Source organism: Cuculus canorus, chromosome 1, assembly GCF_017976375.1.
Source record: "Cuculus canorus isolate bCucCan1 chromosome 1, bCucCan1.pri, whole genome shotgun sequence".
NCBI lineage: Eukaryota > Metazoa > Chordata > Aves > Cuculiformes > Cuculidae > Cuculus > Cuculus canorus.
Window position 1 is genome coordinate 148,975,636 of NC_071401.1, and position 21,577 is coordinate 148,997,212.

The 21,577-nt window shown below is 43.8% G+C and overlaps 1 protein-coding gene across 5 annotated transcripts in view; it reads left to right on the top strand.

Annotated features, from left to right (window-relative positions):
* Positions 1 to 21,577, top strand: part of HIPK2 (homeodomain interacting protein kinase 2) — a 135,895-nt gene that overhangs the window by 93,256 nt on the left and 21,062 nt on the right. For 2 of the 5 annotated variants that reach the window (XM_054061819.1, XM_054061806.1), the window contains exons 3-8: positions 8,990 to 9,113; positions 11,192 to 11,311; positions 12,043 to 12,141; positions 13,195 to 13,379; positions 17,171 to 17,333; positions 19,912 to 20,131. In XM_054061819.1, coding sequence (XP_053917794.1) covers positions 8,990 to 9,113; positions 11,192 to 11,311; positions 12,043 to 12,141; positions 13,195 to 13,379; positions 17,171 to 17,333; positions 19,912 to 20,131 — 911 coding nt within the window. The remainder of the gene's footprint in view (positions 1 to 8,989; positions 9,114 to 11,191; positions 11,312 to 12,042; positions 12,142 to 13,194; positions 13,380 to 17,170; positions 17,334 to 19,911; positions 20,132 to 21,577) is intronic. The other 3 variants (XM_054061829.1, XM_054061840.1, XM_054061813.1) reach the window with 3 other exon arrangements.

Sequence of the window (21,577 nt, forward strand, 5' to 3'; positions counted from 1 at the left end):
CACGTGATCTGTGCTTGCCCAGCTTGCCCCCATAGCAGCACAGGGCTGTGTTTGCAAGCACATGGGGTTGGGAAGTTTCAGTGCTCCTGTGTGTGATGTCCACCATTCTCTTCATCCACACTAAGTGCAGGAAAAGAGCAGAAAAGGTGAGACATAAAAAGGAGACAAAGGTAAGCAGGAAAGAAAAAAAGACAAGGCTATAGATACTGAGTATGTGTTGAAACCAAGGGAAAGTAATGATGGGGAAGAGGTGCAGCCTGGCAGGAAGCTAGTTATAGGCAAAGAGGAATTAAGTTGTATTTTTCCATATGTATTACATAGATACCAGATTGCCAACAAGTTGAGATTAAGCATGACATAAAGTCAGCTATGCAAGGCTGTATTATTCCTTAAAATTACAAGGGATGAGATCCTTTGGGGCACAGCGAAGTTTATGAATGCTCTACCCCAGGATGTCTGTAAGATAAGCTGGCAGAACACTTGACAGGAGTGACATAGGCTTGGATGGCCTGATATCAGGGCAGAGAGGGAGCGGGTGACTTCCCAGTGTCCAGATTATCCCTGCCAGCCTCTGACACCGTCCTCTGGAGTATTTTCACCCTTCCCAGTCAGCACCCTGGTGGAACATGAGCAGTGTCAAGGGGTGGGTAGTTTAGTCTGCTCCTATGATTTATTTGTTATTAAATACCTTTACTAATGATAGGCTTCTGAAGTTTGCTCAGTAACGATGCCAGTCAAGTCCAGAAGTAATTCTTATGCAACTTGCTCTCCGTTTCTAAAAGACAGATAGAACTGTGTGTGTACACTTGCTAGAAGTACTCTTGGACTTGCATCTGTTCCTACTGAAGCACTCCTACCCATGTAGTGTTTTGTCTCAAGTAGGAGGATCGTAGTGAGCTTCCTATAGACAATCTTATAGTTAGAGCACTATACAGAGTCAGTGTAGGTCAGGTGGAAGGGGTCATCAGGAGATTATTTAGCCTAACCTGTTGCTCAAGATAGGGTTAGCCATGGGATCAAGCTTGGAACTTTGTCTTGTCAGGTCTTGAAAGACTCCAAAGATGGTGACTGCACAGCCTCTAAGGGCGGCCTGTGCTGGTGATTCATTATCTGCACGGTGGAGGTGTTTTCCCTGTTCCCAGTGGGAACCCTCTCTGTTTCAGTTTATGTCTATCGTTTCCACCTGTTGCTGCCCACCTGAGCAGAGCCTGGCACTATCTTCTCCATTTGGCAAAGGAGAAAGGGCCAAGCTGCTGTCAGGCCCCCCATGACTATCTCTCCTCCCACTGAGGTTACTCCAGTTTGCTCATGCACTAGGGGCTGCAGGCTGAATATGGTATCCAGATGTGGTCTTACAAGTGCAGTTGGAGGTCAGTCAGCACAGTCCTTGGTCTGCTGTCCCTGCTCCAGGGAGATTGTTGATCCAGCTGCCACCAGGGTCCGAATTTCAGCCCTGTGCCCCCAAGTTAAGGTGCTCATGGCCTTTCCTGCCAAGCGGTTCCCCAGGAATTGTCACCAAGGCTCATAGGTCCCAGAGGCAGGACTCGGCATTTGTCCTGGCTGCATTTCAGAAGGTTTCTGTCAGCCCATGCCTCCTCCCTGTCTGAGTCCCTCTGGGTGGCAACTCCATCAAAAACATCGCCAGGTCTCTCCAGTTTTGCATCACTCGTAAGGTGGATGAGAGTGCACTCAGCCTCCTCCCATGGTTCAGTGGTAAAGACATTAAATGAGAGTGGTCCTGGGATAAACCCCTGCAGTACCTCGCTTGTTACTAGCCTCCAGTTTATATTTATGTCCTGTAATATAAACCATCACCAAAGGCTGTGTGTATCCAGCTTCCAGTCCTCTGAGCTGATACAGATATTTTTTGATGTGTTGCAAACTTATCTTGAGGGATGGGTGAGGGCAATGTGAGCAATGCGGTGTTGGAGCTACCCCCTAGTGGTGGTTGTGCTGGTGGTCTGACAGCCCTGGAAATGGCTCTGGCTACACCCATAGTCCTTTCCAGAAAGCAAGTGTAGCTGCATTTGACTTGTGAAATACGGAGTGTGTTAGTAGGCCCTTTAAAGGCACCATCTCTCCTTACAACTCAAACTGAAACATATTTGTGGATTAACAGCATACTCTGGTAGATTGAATGACATTCCTCATTGAGCCCTTTTCCTCCCTCGTGAATATCCCTGTGTTAACTAAACTCTCCAGGTTTTGAACTTTGTGCTGAAATCTGAAAGGCATGGTGTGCCTTGGTTAAGTCCTGACTCCCAAGGTTGTCCTTTGCTGTGATTCTGCTGTATTGGTGCTTCCCAACATGGTCCAGAGATTACGGAAGTCCTTGATGCTCTAGCGAGCAGTCTGCATAGCTGTACTACTTCTGTATGGACTTCTGAGTTTCCAAGCAACCTCCATCTCAGGAATGCAGGAGAAAAGCAGAAGTCCCACAGCAAGGCCAGCAATGAGGGTGAGCCCCGCTCTCCCAGGCTGGGAGTGACACAGGTGGGATGTGGAGCTGCTCTCCTGCCCACTGTGTGGGATGGAGCAAGCAAGCAAGCAGGAGCCATCACTGCTTGTAGAAGTTAAGGTCTGGCTCTGATGATTGGCTTTTTCACAGTCAGGAAGTCTACAGCATCCCAGCCCCGGAGCAGAGGAAGGCCTTGAGTCTGGAGGTCATCCATACTAGACATCCCTTCTAGGTGTCTGTGCTAGTGCAGAGGTGGAAGGTTGAGGGAAATAGCAACTATAACCTTTTACTCTCAGAATATGAGTCTATCTTCTTTTATAGCCATGCACTTAAGAAGTGATGTGGGGTGTGAGAGGTACAGAGGGACAAAAAAATGTTGCTATATGCTCTCCACCTCCATTAACTAAGAGCTGTGGGTACTCTGCATGCTACAGTATATGGCAATAAAATGCAGATACCTCAACAAAATACGAGAGGGTCAAGTGAGCAGCTATGAGAAAGAGTCCATAGAGGTACTGAAGAAAAGGTTCCACTGGGAGGAAGATGGAGCCGCATTGCTTGAAAAAAGGCCTCTTTGTAAGACATGTGAAGGATGCGGTACCACCTCCTGACAGGAGGTCTCTTAGTGCATGGGAGAGCACAGGTGCTGAGAGAGGTCAAGCCCTGGACATGCAGCTAGCTGGTCAGGCCAGGGTTCCGGCTCCTGCCTCTGCCCATGGCTTTCTGGATGGAGATGTGAACACTGCTGCTTCCTGAAATTCAGGCTTTGGCATGTGAGACTAACAGGTAAAAGAAGACAGGAGCTGTGTATATCGACCCAGCAGACAAGCGTCACTGTAAGTCTGTCTGCAGCACCTGCAGCTGCCCACGACCTTCTTCTAGAAGGGTCACCCCAAAGGCAAGAAGCAGACATGCTCTTTTCTTGAGGTGCCAACAAGTATCAAGTTTTGAGTTATATTTTTGTCTGATATGGATACTTTCCATGAAGGACTCTGCTGAGACAGTCACGTTTGGCCACAGGACCCCACCAGAGGTGGTAAATTATAATTATCCCAGAGAAGGACAGTTTGCAGGGGAGATTTAAAATTCAGAAAGAGCCCATCTCTTCAAATCCAAGTCTGTGGAGGTGAATTTTTTTGGCATTTGTTTTTAATGTCCTGTGATGTGTAGGTGAAAAAGCCAGTGAGCTAGACTGGTAATTAATTTTCCTGACAGAAACACCAGACAATGAAATTACCCTGCCACAAAGCAGGGTTGCTAAAGTAAATACTCTGCCAGTGGCAGGTCTGAAAGCAGGACGGGGTCACATGTGAGGTGCAAGCAAATGAGATGGCATTTCTGCCTCTGGGGGCCTGTAGGCATTGCCAGCACAGAGACCCTTGTGTCCTGAGTCCCCGGCACCCAGCACCAGCAGCTCTCTGTTATCCATGGGTGTATTCCAGCTGGGCTCAAAGGTGATGGGGGACTTGCCAGACCCAGTCCTGAGCTGAGAAGCAGGTCACCCTTTGCTGGCCACGGATTAATTTGGTCTGGAAAAGTGGTAGGAGATGTTTGGAGCAGGCATGGACTGGCTGCTTCTCTCCTGGAGATACAGGTTCTTGGAGGAGGAAGAGCAGAAGCTCTTCAGTCTCTCTCAGGTTCATAGTGGAGTAGTTTATAAATCTTAGCTCTATGTTGTTGAGATCTATGTGAGCAAAAGAGGAGGTTGTACTTGTGCGTACAGAAGGAGAGCGCCTTTCATTGGGATATGTCTAAGGCAGCTCACCAGAAGAAAAGGAGCAGGAGGGTGAAGTTTTCTGTATTCCTTATGTGTGTCTCATACCATAGGCTGCAATTACTGTGTTGAGGGTGTTGCAGATGCACAGCAAAAAAAACTGTCAGAGAGTGGTAAATGGGGATATTCCTGCATATAGCAGCGTATCTGGCAGTGTGATGTTTCAAACAAGTTCTCCACTACAATCAAAAGGTTTAGTGAGTCTCTCTTATAAGAAGCAGTATTACTGGGAGAGAAAACACTTCTCTGTGCAGCCATGGAGAGATCTGAAGATCTCAGTGCTGTTCTGGAAGGACCTGCCACAATGTGGATTGTATTTAATTACAGTGACAATACACTGATATGCAGACTTTAATAGGGTTTTTTCTCCTTTTTTATCATGTTACCAGCTGCAGAATGGAGAAATCTCATGTAACAATGGGTTAAATAATGGAAATGTTTTCTTTCCCTTTGGAAAGGAGAATTACAGCAGTCTAAGAGCAGCTGAGCTAAATCTAAGTGCTCTTAGGAATAAGAGTCAAGTTATGGAGTGATCTGCATGCACATTTTAGCATGAGAGTTATTTAATGTATAAATTACCTGTAAAAAGTGATGGACCAGCAGTGACATGCTTAAGTATTCAGATAGCACAGACTTGCAAACTTGCTTAGGTTAGGCTGCAGAAAAGAGTGAGAAACATTTAAGGGTCTTGATCTAGTTTACAGACAACATTATGCCAGATCAGTGCAGTACTGAATGACAGTAAACATTGAAAAAGGAAAACTGAACTATTTCTATATAATTCTGTGTCCTAAATTAACTGCAGTTCCTCTGGAGAAAGGACTGTTCCTCGGAGGATCTCCCAGATAAAACATCCGCAGAAGTGCCTCATGTCATTCCAAAAGCAAACAAAATATTAGGCTCAGGGAAGACTGGAACGCGAAAACATTCAGCAAATAGTGTAAAATAAGTCTGGGGAATATCCTTGTGTTTAACTATTTGTAGGTTTGCTCAGCCTGTCTCCAGGTAGTCATGTCAGGATGAGGAGTTGTAGGGCCAGATGGTGGAAGTGGATAGAAACATCCATGGATTGAAATACTGAAAAGCCAGAAGCTGCTGCAGACAAGGGAAAGCAGAGCAGAGATACAAAAATAGCTGTTGCTAAAAGTAAGGTGATTCAAGCACTTCTGTCTTCACCTCTAGGCCTATCCATGTGAACATGAAGTAAGAGGTGACAAATTTAAACCTGATGAAGGAAAATCAGGCTTTAAACAGCTGAATTAAGATGCTATTGACAGTAGGTGGCTACCTATGGAACTCTGTGACACAATGTGATTGAAGTCAAGATCTCACCTTATCTTAAAAAATTGATAAGTTTATGTAGAGGAGAGGAGTTTCGCATGCTAGATAAAAGTCCATGTGTAGAAGGATCTGTGCGTCCATAACTGAGCATACAGAGCAATTTCCACCCAGCAGAGGTTCAGAAGGCATTTTATCAGTGGACGAGTTGTTTACAGAATTCGTAGCGTCTTCCACCAAAATGCTTGGCGTTGGCCATTAGAAGAGAGTGCCAGCAGGCAGGCAGACCATTGCTTCTCCTACGATGACTCCAGCTCTCACTTACACACAGCAAACGGGAGGTGTCTGCTAGATGAAAATCTGGAAGCCTGTGTGGTGTCTGATGCCTGTCATTCTTTTGATGTCTTAATGACTCCTTAATTAAGTTAACAGGATCTTTTTGTCTTAGTGCCACTCCCTCTCCATGGAAAAATTGCAGTCACAATGCAAAGGCAGGGCTGGGAGAAAGCCACAGTGAATACTGGCTGTGGTGTACATAGGGTACCATATCGCTTTGATCCGGCCCCACTCTCACAGGGATTGTTGTCATTGTTCCAAAATTATCATCTATTTGGGGCTGCACAGGCAAAGATTGCAGCTAATGTTTAGGCTTGATTGAGTCATGCAAATGCAAGCTTTCAAAAAAGTGAACTAAAATAAAACTATCTCACCACCTCCTTTCCCTGCAATGATAGGTCTGGTTTAATGTAATGAATGGCATTTTGTTTAGTTGTCTTTTTACGTGTCTAGGTGGTATGGACACTCTCTTTGCGCTTTTCTTCCCAGCCGTGGAGGTGCAAAACTCCTTTTGTATGTCAAAAAGACATACACTAATAATTGCTGCACTCCAGAAACTGGAGCTTTAAGAAAAAACCTGCTGGACAGCTGAACACTCACGAGATTTAAAAAAAAAAAAAAAAAGACACATATTGGAACCTCAAATTCTAGGTCATCCCTTTTTACAGGAGTCTGGAGATGTTGGCAATATAAGTGTGGGGAGAGAGGGGAGGAAGTGTGTGCTGCGTATGACAGCAGTGTGAGTGATTTTTATGAACAGGGAGGTTTCTACACAGAATCACATTGGGAATATCCCACCAATAGTCCACCCCTTTGCTTGAGTTAGTGGGAGGGATTTGAAGTTCAGGCAACGCGTGGCTGAGCTCTCATTAGTGACCAGGGACATTGCCTTCACAATGTGGAAGGCAGACAGGGAGAGGCAGATGGCTTTGAATGCAGGATTTACATAGTAATGAGATTCAGGTCACCGTAGCTGTCTTTTCCTCTCTGCATTTTGTCTAGGTGTCGAGTAGTGTGCAGGGATGACGGAATGGGGAAGAAGAGGGGAAAATTAACCCATTATTCCTAAGGAGAGACCATTATTCCTAAGGAGAGATTGCTGTTAGAATAAAACGTTTGTCATGACAGACTAAAGGACAGTATGGTATGAGAATAAGCATGGGTGAAACTAGAAGGGCTAGAGGTAGTCACTTTTTAAGTTTCTGGCGTGTTTTCTGTGTGAGTGGTGCAAAGCATCCTAGCCTTAAGATCCTAGAATTTCCTTTATTTTTTACATTCTGCATTGCTGGTTTGAGAGCAGATAGTTTTGGGCTTTTATCATTACCAGTCAACTTGAAGAAGTTTGTGGACTGAAGATGGGGCGTGCATTCTTGCTACGGGGACTTTGCTTAGTTGCTTGGAAAAAATAACCATTTTGCTTGGTTTCTTGGCTAAGGACTTGTCTTCACATGACTACTTAATGGTGTGATTAAAACATAATATTTTCCACTGCGATTGGTAGTGCTTAGTATGATCTCACTAGTGTCAGATCTTGTCCTAATGGATGGGAGACTGGGAACCATAGGCCCAGTTTCCAGCTCTGGATGATGGCACATGATTTGCTCAATAGTAAGCCCCAGGCATTCCCTAAATATGCACCATAGCCTGAGAAATCCCAAGGCTGTTTTTTAAATTATGAAAATTCTGAAGCAATGCATATTTCTTCCTGTTAGCTGTCTTCTGCCTCCCCCCCCCCCTTTTTTTGTTTAATAGTTAAAGGAGTATGGGAAAGTTTTTCTTTCTGTTGTACATCACGTGACTCCTGAAGCTGGGGGTTTAGAAGAAAGTGTTGCAAGATCTGTAAGAGGAGCAGGAGAGAAACCTTAGGTGATCCCTGTGTGAAATAGGAACTATATGGCACTTAACTACATGTGGAAGTCTCAGCTGAGGTGGGGAAAGTAAGGAAGGTGTTTGTGTGCAGAGGTGGGATTTGTGTACGGTTTTTAGTATTTGTAAGATACTTTTGATTCTTCCACATAGAAGTTGTTTTTGAAATGCAGAGTGTTGGAAGTGCTAAAAGGAGGATTCATCTTGTCTCACCTTGGCCACTGGAGGTTAGTGAGTTTGTCTAGCCTCAGTGAAGGAAGATTCAAACCATCCGAAGACAGTGGAACGAATGCCCCTTGGGGGAGGTATGCGTTTCTCCACTGACTGCACAGTCTGCACAATACCTGTCTAAGAACTGACACTAACTTCTGCCTGGTTGAAAGGTGAAATGACCCTCACCTTAAGGTCCTGTGGAAGTCTGAGCTGAGACTGATCTTGCTTGTTTGAGTATCTCCTCCATACCCTGGATGGGGATCCTCCTGAAGAGCTGAAGCAAAACTTTTACCTTGTCCTTTCCTTCCTCAGCAGGGCTAACAACAAAACTCACTGAGCAGAGGTGGCTCAGTGGGCATCTCCTGAAGGCAACAGTAAATGCATAGTGGGAGTTTTTCCATATTTTGGCTGTTTGGGCTAGAAGGGAAGAGGAAATCTAATCAAGCACCTGGGACAGACTGGGAAGTGAAGGCTTCTTGGCTGCTTCCTCCTGAGGAAAAGGCTTAGGTCTAATAGATCTAATTACATTATTTCTCTCTTTCATGGTTACATCCATTTGTTTAAAAAGTCAATAATCCTTTTATACCAATACTGTAATGAGTATTTAATGTCTAGTTGTTTATGAAACCCACTGACCTGTGTGAATGGAGGATGCTTCACCACAGGGTGTCCACAGAGTTCCTCCACAGGATGGCAAACTGGGCCCGAGAGCCTCCAGTGGGGGTATTAGTTAGGTGGCCCTGAACACACAATGTTCATTTTGTGTTTCATTTTTCCACCTGCTGAATGAAAATAATGATATTTCTCTCCTTTGCAAACTGTTGTGAAACATAGGACTGTGCCTTGGCAAAATGCTGCTAGAAGAGTCTCCTGCAAGGATAAATATTCCGTGTGTGGTTAGCAGACACTTTGCTGGTGGCCAGTGGGACCCTCAGTTCTGTAGGTGCAATGACACTTGTTGGCAGCAGGCAGCTTCATGAGCATTGCATTCTACACCAGCTTCCCTATGCCAGCCAAGCAGATATGCTCCCATTACTGATGTTTTCTAACCTCTTCCTTTGCAGAGCCCCTGAAATCATCCTTGGTTTACCGTTTTGTGAGGCAATCGATATGTGGTCATTGGGATGTGTCATTGCAGAGCTGTTCTTGGGCTGGCCATTGTACCCGGGAGCTTCGGAATATGATCAGGTAGGCACAGATGTTGCTCTGGATGCTGGTTGGAGTTTGTTTCCCTTGTTTTGTCAGACTGAACATATGCCAACTTTTTCTGTTTTGCTAATAGGGGATATGAGATTCTTACCCCACCCCCAAGTCAACTTTTCCACTAACTACCTGGAGTATTTATGCCAGGTCATTAATGTGCTGTTTGGTACTCTGGTATTTAGGACCCGACTGCCTAAGTGAAATCTCAATCAAGAGTCAATGTTGCCATTGACGGGAGACCTCTCTATGTGTCTCCCCTCACTGAGCAGAGCAGGGAGTCTTTCTCTGCTCTAACAGCAAGTGTTGAATAAAGGTTTATTTGTTAGAAGAAACCGCACAAACTGTGCTGCATTTCATAACCCCTTTTGTGAGGGTGCATATTAAAAGGAATGACAAGAAGGAGTGCCTTCACAGTGGTGTAGGTTTCCAGTTAATATAAACTGTCATACTTCTCTCACTACAGGCTTTTACACTCCTTTTGTAGTCCTAAAACTGATAGCACAGCGGCTGCTAGAGCCAGAGCTGCAGAATGCTTTCTATTCCCATAGTCGTCTTCAGGGTGATCTTAACTGTCTGCAAATGAAGCCTGAAAAGGGTCTTTTTTTCTTTTAGAAAATTAAAAAAAAAATATTAAAAAAGAGCAGGGTAATAAATAGGCTTTTAATATATGAAAATGTTTCTTTGACTCTTCTTTTGTAATAGTACTTTTTCAGTCAGTGCTTTAAAGGTGAAATTCAGCAAGAGAAACAACCCGCAGCAAAGAGCAGGGTCATTAATGACTCCAAAGGAAATCAGATGTAGCTGAAAAACTTACAAGTATTTGAAAAACACCTATCAAGCATGATGAGTAGGTTTCTATCTCCTCCCTGCCACCAGCTCGAAAGCCGTAAAACACACAGCTGAGAAAGAAATCACCATACCTGCCCAGCTCAAGGCTTCCTCCAGTGAAGTACAGTGAGGGCTCCTGGGTAGCAGGGAGAGGGATAGGGGCTGATCCTGTCCCCTTGCTGCATCCTGAATATTCTCTGCAGCACTGTTACTGGACTGTGGGCAGGATCCTGGTGCTTCACGGGTGCACAAGCATTGGTGAACTTAAGGAGCTGCAGAGCCATGCTGAGTGAGCTGGGTCCTGAGTGCTTCTAAGTCTTTGAAACCATGACCGGTTTTTATACCTTTATTTATTTCAATTTTTTTACCCCTCTCTGTCTGTTCTCTCAAAAACACTTTCCCTTCTTCCCTAGATTTTTCTTGAGTAAATGACTGTTTTCAGTAGTTCTGCAGAGTTTGCAGCAATTTTGCAGAGTGAAACATTCGGGAGTCAGGAGATGCCAAAGTTCCATGTGGCAGCCCATGCGTGTATGAGATCGGTGTCTAATTGTTTAATAACAGACCCTTTCTCTTTTGAATAAATAAATTAAAGTCTAAGATCCTGGAAACACGTGTAGTGTCTTTTAGCTCTGTGAGTGTCAGCAAGGTCATACTTACAAAAGTAACCCAAATAACATATGCAGTCATGTAGGTAATAGAGATGAAGTACTTTACAATGAGGGTGTCAGTTCATTTGAGTGTATATTTCATCTAAGTTCAAAGATAGTCACTTCACAGTCCTCTGTTTTGAACTTCAAACTGCTCTTAGGAAAGGCTGTGCACTCCACTGGGGGAAAAAACAGTGAAAGTTAGAACACAAATATCAAATTGTTGAAATTACCTCCTGGAGAGGACAGCATGATATAAAAAGGTGCAAAGCAGTGAAACACCTCATTGAAATCTCTGTGTGGAATCTTCCTCTTTGACCTCTAAAACCTAGGAACTCTCCTCCCTGGGCTTTGTGGGGGTGTACCATAAAGGTGAGCTTCCAGTGATGTAAGTAATAAGTGGAGGAATGATGTGTGGGAATGCTCTTTCTTCTCATTCCTTGGGTTTTTTTTTTTTTTTGGTGAAGTCTAAATGTGTGCTACGTTTTCTCTTTGTTCTATTGTTTTAAATGCCTCCTGCCCTCCTTCAAGGAAGACCTCTAGAGATCTTCACAGGATGAACAGTGACCTCTCATCCTTCTCTTACAGATTCGCTATATTTCACAGACGCAGGGCTTACCAGCGGAGTATTTGTTAAGTGCAGGGACAAAGACTACAAGGTTTTTCAACAGGGATACAGACTCACCATATCCTTTGTGGAGACTGAAGGTAGGGAGACATTCGCTTTGTTTCTTTTACATTGCACTTGTTGGTTGGAAGTGAGTAGACATTCAGGTCACCTCAGAACCTAGGTCTCTGCTATCTGCAATACAGTACAGACATCGGGGTGGGTATAGCCCAAGGTAAAACTGCCATCCTCAAAGCCTGTGGTGCTCATCCCACCTTCTTGGCACTGGTTTGTCAGAAATTTAAGTCCAGAATTGACCTGGAAGTCTCTGTCTAAGTAGTCAATAAACTGATGTCTAGTTTAATGAAACTCACCTTGGGCAGACTTCGCTCTAATATTTAATGCATTGGGGAAATAAAAAAAAAGAAAGCATTTTAGTTCTGACAATCAAAACCGCTTGTAATAGAAGTGAGCACTGAGTCTCTTATACCAACATGTTTGGCTGCATTTAGTCCCCAAGGAGAGAGACCAGTGGGCTTCTGACTGTAAGGATGAGATGCTAAGCCTTACACTGGGGTGGGCATCAGAGACCTTTAAAATTCTGACCATAGCTGGGAGAATTCTCTGAAGTGAAAAAGAAGAAGTAAATCACCTTATGACACAAAAGCTGTCAAATAACTGTAGCGGGGATAGTGTAAATGTTATCTGGTCAGGCAAGAGAGACACAGTGGTCTCTGATGAGGACAGGATAAGGCACAAGCTGGAAGTAGCTCATAACCTACGGCTGATTGCAGGGCAGTTCTTGTCAATGCCTGTCTCTTGTTTTGAGCAGACGCCAGAAGATCATGAGGCAGAGACAGGGATTAAGTCGAAGGAAGCAAGAAAGTATATTTTCAACTGTTTGGATGATATGGCACAGGTAAGAACCTTGGTGAGTAACCAGCAAGACTGCCTCACATGCTTTCAGGCAACGCTAACAAAGGGGAACTATGTGATTTCTCCGTGTATCCTATTCTTGTACCAGCTCCTGAGAAGTACCAGGATTATGCCTACCAAACCAGCTTGTTATGTGATGCTTTCTAGGGAATACCACACATAGGGGCATGTGGACTCAGTGTGCTCTAGTAAAGCAGCAAGTCACATTTCTGTGTGTGAAAATTCTGTTTTCTCTTGTCTCTCCAGTGCTCCTCTGTGCAACCACTGGCAAGTCACTTACTTCTCTGTGCTTTAGTATTCCCAATTGTGAAACGGTGGCATTGTTAATAATTACCGTGGCTGCAGACAGGGTACTCTTTGTAAAACATGGCTATCTAGGGGAACAAGGAGTACTAATTCGCTCTGTGAACCCCATGTGGTTGTGGAAGTTAAATCCAGGATAACCACTCCTGCAACTGAAATTTGTGCTAGCAAACAAACTAGCACATAAACCTGGCACAAAAGTAGCACAAACTGGGTTTTAAGCTAGCAAAGTTATTCATTGTAGCATTCATGAGCAAAGGTGCAGAAATAGACAACTGTGTAAAGGGATGAAATAGCATGAAGGGGTTTTTTTTTTCTGGCATCTGGTACACGAATGAGACGTTTCCCATAAACCTACTGACAATTTTTATTTTATGTACTTTTTTTGGCTCACAGGACGCATAATTGAGTATCTGATAGTACAGTCCTTTATATGATAAATATACTGATTATCAGAGCTTGCCTGCTACCACATGGAAGCTGTTCGTCTTCAGTGGAGGGTGACTAAGTGTTTCATTAGCCATTGACCTAAGCGAGCTGAACACTTAACAGTCTGTCTAGAGATCTGACATGCACAAGCCAGATGACTCGCCACTGTGGAGTCTGCCATGTGACTTCAGCAACTACCCCTTTAGACAGGAAGGCTTGCAGGGCATGTGCTCCAACGAGGAGTAAACACAGTTTGCTAGAGACCTGACCATCTGCTCTTTCCCTTTAGCGCTCACCCTTGTCCTTTCTCCTTTAGGTGAACATGACAACAGACTTGGAAGGAAGTGATATGTTGGTGGAAAAGGCAGACCGGCGGGAGTTTATAGATCTGTTAAAGAAGATGTTGACTATAGATGCAGATAAGAGAATAACACCCATTGAAACTCTGAACCACCCTTTTGTCACCATGACCCATCTGCTGGATTTTCCTCACAGCACACAGTATGTGGCTTTTGTTACACTTGGGTTTTGAACTGAGGGATGACAAGGAGAGCTGGTGGTTGTGGTGAGGACCGAATGTATATGAGGGACATTATTAAGATACTTAAGCCCTAAGTTTTAATCTTTTTCTGGTTTAAAAAAAAAGAAGATTGCCAAATCTTGAGGTTCCAAGAATTGTGTCCTAGGCACTTGGCATTTAAAATACTGCAGAGTGTGCTACGTTCATTATGTAAATATTCAATAATTACATGTGTTTGCATTAAAATGCAGAAGAAATTATGCAATTAGTACTGAAAGTATCAGTATATCGCAAAGTAATACAGTCTTGATTGTTACTGCAGTAATCAGCCTTATCTGCAGTAGGGAGCCAACCCTTTCTCCCAGAACCTTCCCGTCTTGCAGGGGTCAGTTTAGGACGGTTTGCTTTTTCAGGTTTTTCTGCAGCAGGCTGATTTACAGGCAACAGGACAAGGAGTTCAGTTTTAACCTTTGTTGTTACCTGCCTACGTAACTTTAAACACTGTGCTCTGACCTCATCTGACACATTTGTGGAATGGCGTTCGGCTCCACTGCCCAATGGAGATGTGCCTTCAAGCCTGACTCCTCCTTCTGCTGTGGAGCACAGCAGCCTGAAATGCAGTTAACCTGTGTGCAGCACATTGCTCTTTTCCCCTGGGGAGTTCACACAGGGCCAGGCTTCTCGGATACAAATGAAGGCAGACAAACAGTGAGAGTTTTCTGAAGTCTTTAGGATGCCTAGCTTTGATCATCCTCCTCCGTAGCACTTTGCAGTTCAAGGTGCTTTTGCAGGCTGTCCCTTCACCTCACCAGGGGAACAGATTTACTGGCACAGCACAATACTTCGTTGGGTGCCATGAGCATGTGTGTTTAAAGGCTGTGAGGAGCACAGATGTGAAAATAAAGAGGACTGCTTAAAAAGCCACAGAGTATGTTTGTGTGGTACTGCAGAGCAACAAGTTGCTATGTGTCACCTCTCCTGCCTGTACATGTGCTTTTACCTGTGGTATTTCAAGTTCATTTATGGTAGTTTTTGCTCTGTGAAAGAGCCATAGCCACTTTTGTTGCATTTATCACAAGATAAGAGCAGCTGCTTAAAAGGTAGTGTGTGCATGATTTGTGTAGACCCAGACTTACTCTGCACAAACATCTTTGAGCATTGTTATCTATAAGTAGATGGTGAGTGATAAAATGTAATGCAAACAAGATGGGAGATTGCTGTGCTAAACAGAGAGAAAGTAATTTTCATATAAAAACGTTCATAAATTAAAAAATGACAGTATTTTCTAACACTGTTAGCATCATATACGAAAGTCTTAATTTGCAACAGCCCTTCTTACTGTACAACAACTGATTCTGTAAGATAAGAGAGATTTATGGCATAATGCATTACCATCAGAAATCTTTCCGCTAACGCAGCAGACTATAATCGCATCTTCATTTCTGAAGTGCTCACTTGTGGCTGCTCAGGCAAAGCCCCAGAAAGGTTGAAAATATCACTGGGGCAGATAGCAGTGAGAATTTTGCCTGAATAAAAGGTTCAGTTGCTGAATACTGAGTGCTGTGGCGTCTGGGTGTGTAACCCTGTGCAGCCCTTCCATGCTGGAAGCAGTGATTGGTAAAGAGAGCAATAAGCTGTAACCAGCATGGCAAGTTGATGGAAATTTTTTCTGTGATTGCCTGTGGTTTTGAGAATAGAAACTTCGAAGCCTCGAGAGATGCAGGGAATTGTAATCTCTCTTGAAAGTAAATCAGGCAGCAGAGAAAGTGAGAATATATGGAAGGTGTAGCTTCTGGAAAGAATCTCTGCTGTGGTATGCTTCAGAGAGGCTGCAAATTTGAGCAGCCCGAGAGAGATTGTTCAGCTTACTTCCAAGCAAACAGTAAAGCCATGTCAGCTCCTCATTTCGTGTTTTTAACTGCCTGATCTTAAATTGTTGGTTATCCCTCAGTCTTTCTGTCCTTTTTTCTCCATCCCTGCCTTTGTTTTTTTTTCCTTTTTTTAAGAGGACAGACAGAACACAGTATTACATTAGTAGAGATTATGCCTTATTATATAAAACTGTTTGGTAACACACAGTTTACCATGTACAGAATGTCCTCTTTCCAGTGCTTTCTGCTTTTTGGAGGGAGAATTGCATTCGTATGTGACTGTAAAAATGCAACCCAATAGTCTTCTGTATTTATTTGATAGAAGTGTTTAATTTTTCTGAATGCTCTGCAACTTACAGGTATTTCATAGTTCTTTAAATGAATGCACATAAATTTCATAGTTCTTTAAATGAATGCACATAATGCACAGCTATGCACAGTGTCCTGAGCCTGTCTTGTCTGCAGGTATTTATGGCGCAGATCCAGTTCCCAAGTTATTGCCAGTAGGAAAAGAAAGAGGACCATGTGAGTAATAGACAAGATAGGAATAAAAAGATATAGGTCTTCTTCCTGATCAACCCTAGGGATCACATGAGCTTGTTCCTTTTGAAGGGACATTTTGTTTCTTAGTAATGATGTAAGGATGTGTTTACCTCCCCTACCTCTATTATTACAAAAGAAATTATGCAAACAGCTGGGTTTTTTTACAGCTAAAGCTGATTTTCACTGTGTGGATTTTCTATTTTTCTGGGCTGGGATAATGGAAATAAAATAAAAGCCCTTATACTTTCTTGAGTTGTGTTTCAGACTCTGAGGTGACATTTCTAAAAACAATTATTACAGAAGAATTGTGGGAAACCTGTAATGGTTTTTAGGCCTTGGAAAAACTGGATTTTAATAAAAATACAGTTTTGCACAAGATTGCAGTGTTGTTATCTCTGCATGCTTTTGTATCTCGATTATAAAAATGAAATACTGAGAGTTTCATGTACCAGACAGCTAAAGTGCTCCAGCTATGCAGAGTATTTCATCTCCTTTACTGGGAATACAGAATATGATACTTCTCAAAATTTCCATTGCTATATCAATAACATTTAAAGGAAAGTCTCTGTAGAGGAAGAGGATGTAATCTTTCTCCTTAGAGATCCAATTCTCAGTCTGAGATAACCCCAGAACCTGATTCATTCGGGGTATTGATGAATCTGATTTGGCATAACCTTTTGTGATATGAATTGTCCCATTGACTGCAAGAGGACAGCTCACGTGCTTTAAGATAAGCATTTGCAGGAGTATTTAGTCAGAGGGGGGCAATGATTTAGCTGCTTGGATGGACTCAGCTCTCAGTGAACTACTTTTTGTAAGGAAGGAACAGCTTAGATTTCTCAAGGGTCTCGGTGACCAAGAACAGTAAAATTCTTCCTTGCAGAAGATTTGTAAAACTACCTTACGGCTTACACTGAGGCAGAAAGCATGAGTTGTCTTCTCCTCTCAGGCTCGATCATGAGAAAAAAACTGTCTCTTCTTTCCTGCTCCCAGTCTCTTTCACTCTTTTAAAATAGCCAATTTATATTTCTTGCCCTGCCACCCACCTAAAGAAGGAGCCAATCTGCTTGCTTTTTGTGACTTACATTGCAGTGCTCAGACCTATGGGAGTACCCAGGAGTCCCAGAGCAACCATTCTCATTGTGACACCCATTTGGCCCTCTTTAAGTACAGGGTTACTCTGACTCTCACTGATTAAGAAAGACCTGCATAAAATAGCAAAAGGGCTTTAAAAGCCTAGAAAGTACCAAGCTTGCCATTAAGACCTATTGCAGGGACACTATGATGAACTGTTTGTTACCTGTGTTGGTCGGTTAGTTGATTTTCTCTTTGTCCCCTGTCCCCCCTTCCTCACACAGTGTCAAGTCCTGCTTCCAGAACATGGAGATTTGCAAGCGACGGGTGAATATGTATGACACAGTGAACCAGAGCAAGACACCATTCATCACCCATGTAGCCCCGAGCACATCAACCAACTTGACCATGACTTTTAACAACCAGCTGAACACAGTCCACAACCAGGTAAGGGCATCCATCAGAAGCAGCCCATGCTTGAAACATTTATGTCAGTAGGGTTTAGAAGATGAAAAGCAAAGTGACGTCCCATTTAACATGTCTGCAAAAAGTTCATACTTCCTCAGACTCTTTCCTTCAGGCATGCAGGAATCATGTGACGTTTTGTGCGACAGTGAAATGTTCCCCTCATTGTTTATGTTGTTGTTGGGAGTGATAAATCCTGTTTACTTGGGAAGTTGCTATGGGGAAAAGCTCATTAGTCCCTTAATGCAGCAAGCAGGACTGTGCTCCCTGGGTCAGGCAGAAGTATATGCGGTCTTACAGCTCTCCTTCAAATTGGCATTGAAGTAAAAAGAATTTAAACTCCTCTGTAACAGACAGCGCTGTAAACAATCGGTGGGAAAGAAGAGTTTCTTGGGAATATTTATTCTTATTTCTCATTGGTTTTACTCCAGGTGCCGTAATTGACATGGGGATGCTGTGCATGTGCTCCCACTCCGAATACGTTGCGCTCCACGTTGGTGCGCTCTGACGCTGTAATCATACTTTGGATTCTTGTATGAGTTTTACATGCCCCAGTGTTGGGGGGTGCTGGGATGACAAATTTTTTGTGACTAGCAAGCTAAGTTGCTTGCTGTGGTAGTGTATTAAAACAGTGAAAAGAAACTCTCCAGGGAGAGCACTCTAGGAGATTGAAGCTCAAGAAATAGCTACTGTCTTTTAAGCCTTTCGGGAACTGACTGCTCAAGATTCACTCTAAAGATTGCAGGTGGCGTTGCGGAAATGGTGCTTGGAAAGCAAGGGAGCAAAAGGAGTCTTGTCTAGTTGTACAGGGTGTTCCTGTGTCACTCAGAAAGTGAAACTTCATGTCTCGGTTCTCAATACATGTGATCACAGAAGGTCTTATAGAACAATTCATTAAGCAGATGCAGACAGAAATAGGTCGTGGCTTGGTGGGATAGGGTAGTAGTTACAAACACCGTTTCTCTTTCTTGGCTGTTTCAGAGATGCTGACTAAAGAAATGTGTGAGACATGCTCTCCTAAGCCCCAGCTGCAGGGCAGAGACACCACTTGTACCACAAATGCTAGCAGGAAATGCAGACTTGCTTTCGTTTTCTCACAAGTCACTTGATGTTAAGATCGGTTCTTGGCTGGAGAAGTCCATGGTTATCTCTGAATTCTCATAAGGGGTGTGTTTTGTGAGCAGTACCGGTATCTCCAGTGTTGCTAGAAGAAGTGGTAGAAACATTTCCAGGAAGGTGATTTAATTTGAACAAGCTCTAAACCTTTCACTGTTCTGTTCGACATACCACTCATTGTGGCTCTTTCATCCTCCCTGTCTGCAAAGTATCTGGGGATTGCCTTCTTCCAGTTACGACTCCTGAGATTAAGAGTGTGGGAGCTGTCGTGGTTGTTGCTTGGTGTGTTGCACAGGGAACAGATTGCACTTCCCTGCCTCTGCGCAGAGAGGGAAGGAGGAGGAAGAAATGTTTTGCCGTCGCACCCCTTATGGCTGTGGTTGTGGCTGCGGTGGTGCAGCATGGGTACCCTTCCCAGGCCCAGTTGCAACCAGGGCAGCATGAAATGCTGAGCCTGCTCCCTCCTGCAGCCTTGATTAAAGCCTCAACCTGGGTTCATAATGTTCACCACAAGAAAGTATTGTCCCACCTGTCTCCAGCAGTGGTGGTGGTGCATTTGGATGGAGAGGAAAGGTGATCCCTGGTCTGGTAGAGCCTAGTTGCCTGGATATGAGTGCTGAGGGCATATGTTTCTAGGACAGTGGCAGAGCTGTTTAGGGGTTGTTTACAACTGTTAGAGACTTAGTCCAAAGAAAGTACAAGTCACACTCAGCTTTCTAGAGGTTTTCAAGTATACTGGCTTTATTTTTGTGGCTTTGCAGCATTCTCTGCTCTGTTTCTGCTCTGTTTGACTTTAAAAGTCAAACCAAGTAAAGTTTAGACTTTGAAAGTATTGTTATTGCCTACTGTTCTGCTTTCTGATTCCTTTGAATTAAAAACATAATTCAAAGAGCAGGTACTCGCTTAGATACAAGGTAAAGGAAGGGCTGGAATGAGTCTCTCCTCTTAGGGGGAGGCTTCACAGTCCATGGAGGTGCTGAGTTTCTTTTAATTGAGGAGTGTGAGCTGCTTCTAAAGCCGCGAGTATAATGAGAGAACAATGTGATTTGGCGATTGCAGCGTTTTCTGAACCCACCTTCATCATGCTGCAAATTAATATGGGCAATAAATGGGGCTAAAGTTCTGTTTTGGAGAATGTGCTACATCTCCGAGTGGTGCACAGCAGCGTTAGGTGGCTGGAGGTCCTGCGATGTGGTACAGCTGTAGTTACTCAGGCAGGTTGTGCTCCTTTCCCCATAGCTGCCCTTGCCTCTGTGCTCCTCAGTGTCCTGTTCTATCCCTTATTTGGTTTTGGTTTTCTGTTTTGTTTTGGTTTGGTTTTTTTCTGCTTTATCTTACACTATTTTACTTTTTATTTTATTTTTGGATTTTACTTCTTCCAACATACCCATCTTCCTCATTTTTTTGTTTGTTTGTTTTTGTTTAATTCCCATAATTCCTTTAGACCACCAACCTGGCTCCCACCTCCTCCAGTGCCACTATTTCCTTAGCCAACCCCGAGGTCTCCATACTAAATTACCAATCTGCACTCTACCAGCCCTCAGCGGCGTCCATGGCTGCGGTGGCCCAGCGGAGCATGCCCCTGCAGACAGGAACAGCGCAGATCTGTGCCCGACCTGACCCCTTCCAGCAAGCTCTCATTGTCTGCCCACCAGGCTTCCAAGGTGAGTAACAGCCTCACAAGGTCTTGGCCAGTCACTGCTCCCTCCCTACAGCTGTTTCATCTAAGTCTTGTTGGAAACAAGCTTCCTTAGTGCAAATCATATGGTAGAAAAATTGCTGGCCTAGTAAATAAGAACAAAGAGGTTGTTTGCAGATGGAAAAGAGCAGTGGAGGCTCTTGCAGGCACCTTCGGCATCATGGGTTGAGGGTGGCTGTTCTAAAACAATGAAGCAGGCACTAAGAATGGGTTGGGGGAGAATATGTGAGATTTGTTGTCCTTTGCCCTGTGTAGAAAGTTTAAGGTTCTTCTGCCTCACTTTGGTGAACTTGAAAACTTTCCTCCACAACAATGATAAATCAGTACATAAATAGCAAGTTCATCACTTCTCAGGGATTCAGTTGTTAAAAGAGGGATGAACTCAGGAGGTTAATGCAGCAGGGAGCGGTGCTGGTGGAGATGAGGGTTTGCTCCCATAAAAGGTACTCGTGATGCTTTATCGGTACAATTTCCTCAGCTCCAGCCCTGCTGGAAACAGCTCTGCTTGAAACAGCTCTGCCTATGTATGCCAGTGGCAGGCGCCATTATCAGACAGCTTGGATGATGATCACATATAGTCATTTGTCCTCCTCACTTTACGTGTTGTAGCACTTTGGAAAAACTAGCCAGGTATCTGTAGGAAGTGGCCTAAGTAGACCTTGGTTTAGCTGGTGCAACTTCTGCTCTTCATTTGTATAAGAGTGTGCAGCAGTCTCTAGGCACTTGTTAAATGTTCTGCAAGATTATCAAAGCTCTTTTGAACTAATGGAGTTTAGCTAGAACTCTGCTACATCGTTAAAATGCATCTCAAGTGTTTGACTTAAGAAATGCGTTGCTAGAATACATAAGCTGACATCTTCCACTTGCAGTCTTCAGAAAGCTCTAAAGCAGAAGAGGTAGCACAGGCTGTGCTGCACACTAGAGGACTGGAGAGGGAAACATCCTCCAGCTCTGTTAGGCTAATGGATGACTGAGTCAGCAGTGGTTGGAGTTTGGGGTGTGCTAGATTACATGGTTTAATCAGAGCTTTTTAAATATAGAATCATAGCGTCATTAAGATTGGAAAAGATCTCTTAAGATCATCAAGGCCAACCATTAGCCCAACACCACCGTGCCTACTAAATCATGTCCTGAAGTGCCATGTTTACATGGTTTTTTAACACCTCCAGGGATGGAGACTCCAGCACTTCCTGGGCAGGCTGTTTCAGTGCAGCTTGCAGCTGTGTAAGAGAAAATCACCTATGCCTGTCAAGGCTGAGGCAATACGGAGTTCTGGCTTCTCATTCCACTGCACCACTTTGGCCTAAAGAGAGCGTTCTCACATAGCAATGGGTTTTGGCTGGCAAGGACCTTTTTGTTTTGTCAAACCAGAGAATATGGGGAAGAGAAACAATTCTTTGTCCTCTCTTCC